Raw genomic sequence first — 11289 nt, 5'->3', positions numbered from 1 at the left:
AAAAAAAAAAAAAAAAAAGAAAATATAGAGGCAGGAAAAGTCTTCCTAAACAAGATATAAAAAGCAAAAGCCATAAAAAGCTGCTAAACTTAACCACATTAAAATATAAAAAGTCTGCATGCAAAAGATACTTCGAACAAAGTTAAAAGTCAAGACATTCATTTCTAAAAACTGATATATATATATTTGCATACTGTATATATAGAAAAAAAAAGTTCTGATTACTGAGAAAGAAAAATCACTGAACAAACTATCAGAAAATGGACAAAGTATGTGAAACCTGAATGACCAATAAACATTTTAAGGGATGCTCAACCTCATTAGAAATAGGGAAATGAAAGTTTGGTTTTCTCAGGTACTGATAACAGTGAGGGTGAGGTTTCTCAACCATGACACTATTGACATTTTGGGCTGATCAGTCTGTGTGGGAGGCTGTCTCGTGACCATAGGATATTTAGCACCATCCTTGCCCCCACCTGCTTGATGCCACTAGCACCATGCCCCCAAAGTTGTGACAACCAAAATCTCTTCCAGACAAAATCATCCCTGCATAAGAACCACTGTTGCAGAGGGAAGATTATTCTCCTGGACTGCTGGTGGGAATGTGATATGGAATAACCACTTTAGAGAGCAATAGGGCAGTATCTACTGAAATTTAAAATGTGCACATCCCATAACTCAGCAGTTCACTTCTTAGCATCTCTACCTAGAGAACAAAGGCATGTGGGCACCACAAAGCATGTCTGCAGTGTCGTTTGTAATGACAATCCTGGGAACAACTTAAAACGTCCCCCAACAGGATGATGACAAAGTAACCTATGGTATTTCCATTCTGAAGACAATATTTAAAGACAATGAGGTAAAGGTGGAAACAACCCAAGTGTCCATTAGTGGATGAATGGATAAACAAAATGAGATCTAGACATACAATAGAATATTATTCAGCCTTAGAAAGGAGTACAATTCTAACTCATGCTCCAATGTGGAGGAAGTCCGAAGACATCATACTAAGTGGAATAACCCAGACACAAAAGGACAAATACTTTATGATTCCACCTTTGTGTACCTAGAATAGTCAAATTTAGAGAGACAGGAAGTAGAACGGTGATTCTCAGGAGCTGAGAGGAGGGGAAAATAGGCCATTATGTTTAATGATTTCAAAGTTTGGGATGATGGAAAAGTTCTGGATTTGGATAGTGATGATAGTTGCACAAGAATGTGAATGAACTTCATGCCACTGAACTCTACACTTAAAAATGGTTAAGATGGTAAATTTTACGTTATGTATATTTTACCACAATAAAAAATGAATGGGGTAGATTTCTATGTATTGATATGAAAAGATTTCAAAGATATAATATAGGGTGAAAAAGAAATAAACACACAGATTTAAATACATACCTATGTATCTAATTGCATAGGAGGCAGGAGTGGTTATTTGTGGAGGGTCCTGGCTTGAGGATGGTACTTAAAGAAGATTTTGGTGTTATCTATGTTTTAATTTTTTTGAAAAGAGAATATATTCATGTATTACTATCGGGTTTTTAATTAATAATTACTGCTTAGAATATCTCTAGAAAGAAAACTCAAGAAACCAGTGACATTGTCTCCAGGGAGGGGAAATCTGGGTGCTTGGGAGACAGATGAGAGGGAGATTTCACTCTATTCACTCTTTTGTACCCCTTGAAATTTGAACTATGTGACATTATTACCTACACAATTAAAATTTACAAATAAAGTCAGCAGTTAGAAAATTCTTCCTGAATTTATATTAATTCAAAACAACTGACTTTTGTTCTTTGTAGCTCCCACAGTCCATTCCTTCCCATCCTGCCTTTAAAAAACTCTCACGCTCCAGGCGTGTTCCCAGAGTGTCATTGTTAATGACTTTTTCCCACGGAATCATGTTGTCTAAGCCACAAAGACTTTAAAACTTCATAGAAGTCCCAGCTTTGGCTCAATTTTGTATCAGAGCCACTCTGTGAAATAGGTGTTGGTCTTTTGTGTTTCTAAGTTCTCAGAACAAGGCTGAGCAAAGCCAAAAGTCAGGCTCACAATCCTGGAGGCTTTGATCTCGATGTCCTTGCCTTTCCTCCTGGGAATCCCTGTGACTGGTAGCATCCTACTGTATCCAAGGGGAAAGACGGCTGGGTTCTGATCCTGACTCCGTTGCCCTTGGTAAGTGGTCATTCTCATTTTACCCAGTCTCACGGCCTGTAAAATGGGGATGCTATAACCCTGACCATTTCGGTTCCTCGAGGTTATCCTAGGGAGAGATGAAGATGGCCTGGTTGAAAGTCCCTGTATTCTGCATCAGGAAGGGCCTGCATCTCTCACCCCAGCCTTGTCTGCTACTGATGAGTACCCTGTGCTTGTGCCCTAGGTATGTACCTGTGGGCATCATGTTCCTTGTTGGAAGCAAGATTGTGGAAATTAAAGACATCGTCGTGCTGGTGACCAGCCTGGGGAAATACATCTTTGCATCTATATTGGGCCATGTTATTCACGGAGGAATTGTTCTGCCACTAATTTATTTTGTTTTCACACGAAAAAACCCATTCAGATTCCTCCTGGGCCTCCTCGCCCCATTTGCGACAGCATTTGCTACCTGCTCCAGGTGAGTGGGTTTTGGGTCTCTTCACTGCTCTGAGCCATATTAACATGGAACCAGGTGAGCCAAGTGGTAGATGCACAACCAGTGTCTTGACATACTTTAATTCCTGGAAAATTCTAAATCGGTCTTCTGTTATTTATTTATTTATTTATTTTCTTTTTTAAGAGACAATATCTTCCCAGCCCAGGCTGGTCTCAAACTCCTGGGCTCAAGTGATCCTCCCACCTCGACCTCCCGAGTAGCTGGGATTACAGGCATGTGCAGCCACACCGAGCCTCATGTGATTTCTTAAAATGACCAGCCCCACAGCTTTTCTGTATTCCCCTGGGGTGGGTTTTTGTTTCATTTACTATTCTACTGAAGTGACCTCATTCTCTTCTCCCTTTTATGCCTTAGAAGTCAGCAGATCATTAGTTAGCCCAGCTGCCGGTCCCTCACCCTAATTAGGAAGACTTTTGCCTGAGTAAAAGAAGGCAGCCCACCTAACTCAAAATGCATTGCAGGGAAGTTTCTAGAATGGTTCCTGCCCAATTCTCCCTTTCTGGATGTATGAATTAGAAAACGAGTCTTGAGGCACCGTGGTGAGGGATGCATGCTCAGCCCCTCTAGGAGACCACAATACTGTGGGATTATCTAATTTAGCACAAGAGATGCATCCTGCCATTCACTGGAAAACCTTCAAAAAAAACAAAACAAAACACTGGGTTGTCCACATATGTTAAAACTTTCAAAGGACGGCAGCACGTCGTTTCATACACACATTTAGTTTTGCCTGTACTGCTCATTTCCTCCCAATCTGGATGGCTATTTATATAACAAGGAAATGGGAGTAAAAAAAAAAAATTAGGGAAGGAAGTTCCCCTGGCCTAGACAAAAAACCTCTTTCTCCGCTGCACCAACTAACCTCTGCAGAGCCTGCAGAGCCAGCTAGAGGGAGCAGGTGCTGTTCTTACGGTTATCTACTTAGTTATTCTTTCCAAACTCGCCGAGCCATTTCTGGTTTTTGGCCTAAAAGAAAAAAAAATCATAGTTTACCATTTACTTTTAGGAGGGGAGCACTCAAGAGAGGAGATGCACATGTAGAGTAAATAGTTGTTTGTTCTCTTGGGAACATTTCACACCAGGAAGCAATGTGCACTTCTTAAGAAACTTGGAACACGTGAATCCAAGTAAATAATAGAACAGGTAAATGAAGGCAGTCATATTTTAAGTATTTCGGGAGTTGCCAAAGCCTCTTGTTGTGACAGAAGTTTTAAAGTGATTCTGTTTTTTCCCCTTATTTCATGAGAAGAAAGCCAGAAATTGTTCTGTTCTGGGGTCTGAGACAAGACACATGTTAGCCTGCCTGGGGCTGTTGTCATGTCTGGTGGTTTGTTTTTCTCATTTCTAGCTCAGCGACCCTTCCCTCGATGATGAAGTGCATTGAAGAGAACAATGGTGTGGACAAGAGGATCAGTCGGTTTATTCTCCCCATCGGGGCCACCGTCAACATGGACGGAGCAGCCATCTTCCAGTGTGTGGCCGCGGTGTTCATTGCGCAACTCAACAACGTAGAGCTCAACGCAGGACAGATTTTCACCATTCTGTAAGTTCCTCATTCTTTCCCTGGCTCAAAACTGAAGGTTTTTCTTGTGATTTCCTTTGAAAAACCAATCTCACCACGACCTGGTGTCTCGCTAGTAAAATGAGGACAGTGGGGATTCGCTGCTTGACGAGCGTATGTTGACTCTTAAGGGCATAGCCAGCAGAGCCTATGGTGGGATGGTTTTTAGTTTCCAGTCACATTGCAGCTGCACGGTCTGCATTTCCCTGCGTCCACTCCATGCTCTATGTTAATGGCTGGCCCTGCTTTGCCGTCCCTTAGAGTGACTGCCACAGCGTCCAGTGTTGGAGCAGCAGGTGTGCCAGCTGGAGGGGTCCTCACTATTGCCATTATCCTGGAGGCCATTGGGCTGCCTAATCGTGACCTGTCTCTGATCCTGGCTGTGGACTGGATTGTGTAAGTAACAAGTCCCAAGAACACCAAAACGAGTCTGCACTGAGTTCCCTGGGAGCTTGACACTGCTGGGCCTGGGGCATGCAGAGAAACTTCAGATACACTCCAGCCTTCTGAAGGAGCCTGCAGTGGAGCTGGCACAGCAAGATTTAGAGCTAGGAAAAATTAAACAATATGAGAGTCACATGCCCGTGAACATCCGGGAATGACCATGAGATGTCATTACCAAGAACTTGCTTATAGCATCCAGTAAAGTAGGGGTCCACAGCTGAGGCCCTCAGCACAGGCCCAGGGGACATGAGGGTCTATGGAGTTGTTGACTACATAGGAGTAGTAAGTGGATGGAGCAGTGATCCTTTGGGAATGATTGTCCCTGGCCGGGAAAATTCCAAGGAGTGATTTCTGTGAGGGAAAGAGGATGAACCATGCCGATGTGAGTGACTGGGGCTCAGGCTCGGGCTCAGCAGAGGAGGAGGGAGGGACGAAGGTGTGATCCAGACCGCATCTCTGGGGCCGCTGTGAAGACACAAAACAGTTTCCGTGCATGGATTCCTTGAGTCACGTGATATCTTTTGCAGGCATGAATAATATGTTTTGTAGGGAAGGTTGGCTGAGGTACTAAAGTTGAGACAGAAGAGCCTGTGGGTAAGAAAAAGAGCCCTGGAGCCCAGGTGCCCGGATTGAAATCCCAGCTTTCCTATCTATAGTTGTGTAATGTGCACTGTGTGTGCTTTGGTCTGCTCGTCTGTAAAATGGCAATGATCATAGCAGCCACACCAGAGTTGTGGGGAAGATTGAGCGAGTTAGCACAGGAACAGCACACAGAATAATGAGCACGTGGCAAAATATTCAATTCATGTCAGCAAGGAGAGACACTCCAGAGGTTTGTCACAGGCAGGGCCTGGCACTGGGCTCGTGGACTGGCCTGCTGTAGGGGGGAATGGTAGTTTTTCCAACTTGAAGGGGCTTCTCGGGGCAATGAGGGTGAAATCTGCAAAAGAGACCTGCATTGCCCAGACACCTCATCAGAGGGAACTCCGTGCCTGAGCTGGCCAGCTGGACAGGACCAAAGCTGACAGAGGCCCTCTCTCCTTCCTCACCCAGCCACCTCCTGTGCATGGAGAAGAGGCATCCAAGAGGTGCTTGGCCAGGAACAGGGAAATAGGGCACCAGGCCAGCTGCCCAGCAGAGACCTGAAGTCACACAGGCCCGCCAGCCACCCCATCCCCTCTGATTCTGCAGACAGCAGGACCATACTCTGCAGGGAGTCAGCTCCCCAGTGCCCTCAGGGAAGATCACATTTTCCCCTCTCTTCAAAATGTGCACAATACTTCCTCTGAGCTCCAGGGACAGGGGAATGGTATTGGCTAATCTATAGCACAACAAGCTAGTTTCTGGAAAGGACAATGATATTTTCTTTGAGGTGGTATTTATATTTGCCGACGGCAGTGGAACACATATGAAGATTAACATCCGCAGTAAAGCAGCGCTGACATGAGAAAAAGAAGGGAAACTCCCACAGTGTATTATTCAGTGGAAGAAAAGCTAGACACAAACCTGTATCCGCACTATTATCCCAATATGTTTGTCTATTTGTTTACTTATGAGAGACAGGGTCTTACTGTGTAGTCCAGGCTGAGTGCAATGGTGTCATCATAGCTCACGGAAGCTTTGAACTCCTGGACTCAAGCAATCCCCCCACCTCAGCCTCCTGAGTAGCTAGGATTACAGGCACACACTACCATGCCCAGCTAATTTGTTTATTTTTTGTAGAGATAAGATCTCACTGCGTTGCCCAGGCTGGTCTCAAACTCCTGGCCTTAAATAGTCCTCCCACCTCAGCCTCCCAAATTGCTGGGATTACAGGCATGAGCCACTGTGTCTGGCTTATGTGTGATTTTTAATGATGGTATCTAATACATATAAAATACGTGTATAGAAAGGTGACCGGAAGGAAATAGATCAAAATGTGCACACAGATTCCCTCAGTTGTGGACTAGGGGTGAGTGGCTTGTTTGCTTCTTTATGCTCTTCTTTATTCTTTCTATAAAAATAAAAAGTGTTTAAAGAAAATCAATTTAGAATAAGGTAAAACCTATGCCTTAGAAGCATGCTCTCCAGGAAGCAACAGGGCCCCTCACAATCATGACTTTCCCTTGGCATCCAGGCTGCCTGTGACAGGACCCGATCCCCCAGCAGTAGATGTAATAGCTGCCTCTTCTTTTCCCGCCAGGGACCGGACCACCACAGTGGTGAATGTGGAAGGGGATGCCCTGGGTGCGGGCATTCTCCACCACCTGAATCAGAAGGCCACGAAGAAAGGCGAGCAGGAACTGGCTGAGGTGAAAGTGGAAGCCATCCCCAACTGCAAGTCTGAGGAGGAGACGTCACCCCTGGTGACACACCAGAACCCCGCTGGCCCCGTGGCCAATGCCCCAGAACTGGAATCCAAGGAGTCGGTTCTGTGATGGGGCTGGGCTTTGGGCTTGCCTGCCAGCAGTGATGTCCCACCCTGTTCACCCAGCCGCCAGTCATGGACACAGGGCACCGCCCTTGCCAACTTTTACCCTCCCAAGCAATGCTTTGGCCCAGTCGCTGGCCTGTGGCTTACCTCTCAGCACTGGCATCGGGCTCCCCAGCCGGAACTGGTTACCAAGGACAAGGACACTCTGACATTCGGCTTGATCCACGTCCAGGTGCAACTGTGTGTACACCAGGCATCTGTTTGGAAACAACCCCTTGAGCTGCCAGGCTCAAGAAATCATGGACTCACAGGGTCCTGTGGTTATGCCTGGGAAAAATGCAGATGTATCTCACTGTCCCCGGTCAGCTCTGCATCAGGTGTTTTCTGAGCAAACCAATGGAGTTTATGGTCATCTGTTGCATTGCCTCGAGTTGTAGTCATTGAAAAAAATGCTCAAATTCTTAGCCATGGCTGGACTTTGCTGAGCTGGGACTCAGGTGTTTAAAGAGTCTGTGCTATAGCGAGGTGTTGGTAGCTTCTGATCCCTGGGTTCTGGGAGACTGCAGGTGCTCCACAATGTCAAGTTAGAAATACTCCAGGTGGGTGTTAGCACTGTGGGCGTCTCTGGTCCACAGCCTTAGGTAAACAACTTAGATTCTGAGGTCAAAGGAAAAAGGAGAGGGAATGCAGCCTTGTAGGGGCGAAGAGGGGCAGAGCGTTCTCTAATCTAATCAGGACTGGACAGGTTTCACACACAATTGTCCCAGTTCTCATCCCAGCCCTGGGACACTTTTCTGCTTCCTTCTGGAGGCCTGGGCTTCTGACAACACTGTAGCTTTTTCTCCATTCACTCTGATTTGGCAACAGGCCAGAGAGGGGCCTCCTTCACTGGGGAGGTGTGATGTAGTCATCACATTCAGGATGCTTGTTGATTTCTCATCTATTATTTGAATTCAACTGGACACTCTGTAAAATGCTGCACTGCGGCAAATACAAAACGACCACCACCCCAGAGAAAACCATGTACGAATTGGAGTGGAGTACCCCCATTTGCAGGTTCCCAGGTCCCCTGGCTTTGGCTGATTTCAAAATATAGATCCCTTTCTTGCCAGTACATCTAAGTTTAAAATTATCAGCAAAATGGTCCATGTTTTTCCAATTATGTGCTGACGTGGTTCTAAGCTAAGTGAGGGGGAAGATTTGAGAGCCTGCTGTTTGTGGCCGTTGACGCATAGTCGTGATGTAACAGGTCCTAGGGCCTCACTTTACCCCATTTGTAAAATGGGGCTAATGTCACTGCCTCTTACCTGCCTCAGAGGGATTTGGTGAGGCAAACTGTTAATCTGTGAAGACGACCATTTCACTTCTTGGATATCAAGTGCTAACCCAGTATGCTCTTGTTTTTTATGTAAGGGACAGCTTTCTCCATGGAGTCCTTCTGCTGGTGAGGATAGCGTTTCTGAGCAGGGCTTTGTTCTCTATGTGCATTAGGACTTTTATCATGCCCTTGTTCTGTGTGTAGTTACTTGATAGCATCAGACACAGCCTCTTCCTAATGTCCTTCAAGTTTTCATGAACTAGCGACCCCACCTTCCACCATGGTTCTGGGCACCTGATTTTGCTGTGAACCCCAGACCCAGGCACTGTTTCTGCCACCCTGTAACAGGCCATTAAAGCTCCCCAGTGTTCAGCCTCCTTCATTCCCTTGTTTTCCCTGTTGCTATGTGTCACCTGGGCCCTACAGACAGGGGCACACGCTTATGGATGTGTGTACCATTGAGATGAGAATAGGTAGATGGACTGGAGACCATCGAGCCACATACCATTCTTAAAATTGGGGACATGAGCCTGAGCAGAAGGGGTGAAGAAGAGCCATGGGACACAGAGTTGACCCAGCCAGGGGGAAAACCCAGCTCTCTTTAAACCAGCTAAGCCATTCCAGTCTCCTGTGAAGCCAGGAGGGACCAGGAACCATGCAGAGGAAACTGGAAACTTTTCTCCACTGGGTAGAGCATGTTGCTGATACTCTTCTGTTTTCAAGGGAAACAATCACATTGTTTGATTCCAAATGGCAAATGAACACTCACTATTTTTCAGGCTTCAGTAAATCTTTTTTCTTCTTTCATATATATATATATATACACACACATGTATATCTATACACACATACGTGTGTTATGTGTATGTGTTGTATATATGTGTGTGTGTGTGTGTGTGTATATAGTTTTAGCTCCAAGCCAAGCAAGTTTGTGTTTGGATAGAGGTGAACTTAACTACAAGTTCAATGTCTTTGGTATCTTGATTTTCCCATTTCTAAAGATGAATTTCACAAAGCCATAAAGCGTGAAATTAGAGCTGGACTTAAGACTCACTGGCTGACCATCCTGTGTCGTGGCCTGGCCCTACAGTAAGAAGCGTGTCTCAGTCTGGAGAAGGGTGCTTTTGAGGAGTGTGCAGGTGGCCCTTCCCCTTGCAGGCGAGAAGAGAGAATGTGCCTTGTATCTTCCTGGTTTTCAGTCCACAGAGTCGGTAGACCAAGGGTTACCTGACTGGGGAAAATCTCATATCTCCTTGTCCGAAAACATTTCCCCTGCTGTTCTCTTTCTAACATGTTGTCATAAATCTGTTCAGATACTGTTTATCTGACTGTTTTGTATGTGTGACAATTGCCTTAAAACATAGCACAGTCCTCAGAAATGAATACAGTGTTTCCATCGGAATCCGCAGTTCTTTATTCCCTTCTTGGGTGTTGAAGCGGCACTTGCTGATGGAGGAGCTGTTGCTCTTCTAGGAGATGGGCTTTGGGTGACTAAAGGGATTTGTTTTCCTTGCTCCTTTCATCAGGCACGAGCCCCTGAGGCAGGGCAGGCATGCTCAGGGGGCAGCGCTACTGCTGGAGCTGCTGTCGCTGATCCTTCTGCGGCCACCAGCTTGCAACTGGGAAGTGTCAAGCTGCTCAGGGGCTTCCCAGTCCACACCAGCAGGGCTCTTGCAAAAAGTGTGTGGTTTTGCCACATACCTCCATAAAGCTATGTCTTGTCAGAACAACTAGGTCAACATGCCTTAACTGAGCATCTACCGTAAGGCAAGCTTCAAGTAGGAACAACAGGAAGAATGCCCCAGGCCCTAAAATTCTGGGAAAGTCCTTGAAAGACAGCAGTCGCCCATGCCTCTGCTATGGCACCACCACACCTAGCCCATGCTTTTATATAATCTTGTTTTCAATGACACCACATTCCAGCAACATTAGGGAATCTAGACACCTCTTATAATAGGATTATCCTGCAAACAGAGTGGAAGCCTCTGAGGAAAAAGATCCCCTCTCTGACCTGAACATTTCCAGCTCTTCATATAATACAGGAACCAGTTTTCATTTCTGGGCAAGCCCCAAAGGATGAGGAGTTCACACCAATCAGGGGCCTGATGGGGCCTGTTAGGAGTAACAATTTAGATTCTTACCCTGAAGTGTGGTTGCCTTGATTCTCTGTTGTGGAGAGTGTTTGGAGGTTGGGATTAGTACTTGGTGAGTCAGTTTTCTGATGCAACCAAACCAAGATGAGCAAATCTACACTCTCAAACCATCTCTTCCCTGGGGATCAGGAGTGCTGATCTGATGAGCCACTTGAGCCTGCTCAGAGGAACTGTAAATCGTGTCTGAATAGCACAGACAATGTAGCAGGGAGGACCACAGGCTGTCTGGGTTCCACTCCCAGCTCTGCTGTTTGCTTGCTGCACGACCCTGGACATGATAACCTGTCCATGCCTCAGTCTCATATTTAAAATGGGGAGACCGAGTGCAGTGGCTCACACCTGTCATCCCAGCACTTTGGGAGGCCAAGGCAGGAGGATTGATTGAGGCCAAGAGTTTGAGACCAGACTGGGAAGCAAAACAAGACCCTGTCACTATAAAAATTTTAAAAATTAGCTACACACCTATAGTTCCAGCTACTCCACAGGTTGGGGTAGGAGGATCACTTGAACCTGGAGGTCAAAGCTGCAGCAAGCCATGATCATGTCACTGCAGTCTAGACTGGGTGACAGAGTGAGAGTCTGTTTCAAAAAAATACATATTCTTTTTAAAAAATGTTTTAAAAATGTTCTTAAAAAAAGAAGAGCCTTAGCTGGGCACGGTGGCTCACACCTATAATCCCAGCACTTTGGGACGCCGAGGTGGGAGGATCACTTGAGGTCAAGAGTTTGAGACCAGCCTGGCCA

General features: G+C 45.8%; 1 protein-coding gene across 3 annotated transcripts in view; it reads left to right on the top strand.

The window, feature by feature from the left end:
* The window catches only part of SLC1A4 (solute carrier family 1 (glutamate/neutral amino acid transporter), member 4), a 35981-nt gene extending 26193 nt beyond the window's left edge, over positions 1–9788 (top strand). The window contains exons 5-9 of one of the 3 annotated variants that reach the window (XM_011945300.1): positions 2384–2617; positions 4005–4199; positions 4479–4613; positions 6844–7006; positions 7328–9788. In XM_011945300.1, coding sequence (XP_011800690.1) covers positions 2384–2617; positions 4005–4199; positions 4479–4613; positions 6844–7006; positions 7328–7462 — 862 coding nt within the window. In that variant the 3' untranslated portion in view covers positions 7463–9788. Of the gene's footprint in view, positions 1–2383; positions 2618–4004; positions 4200–4478; positions 4614–6843 lie in introns of all 3 variants that reach the window. The other 2 variants (XM_011945301.1, XM_011945303.1) reach the window with 2 other exon arrangements.
* The last annotated feature ends 1501 nt before the right edge of the window (positions 9789–11289 follow it).

The sequence above is a fragment of the Colobus angolensis genome, unplaced genomic scaffold (assembly GCF_000951035.1).
Source record: "Colobus angolensis palliatus isolate OR3802 unplaced genomic scaffold, Cang.pa_1.0 Scaffold24, whole genome shotgun sequence".
Taxonomy (NCBI): Eukaryota; Metazoa; Chordata; class Mammalia; order Primates; family Cercopithecidae; genus Colobus; species Colobus angolensis.
Note: the sequence above shows the minus strand (reverse complement) of the source record. Positions and strands in the feature narration are given on the sequence as shown.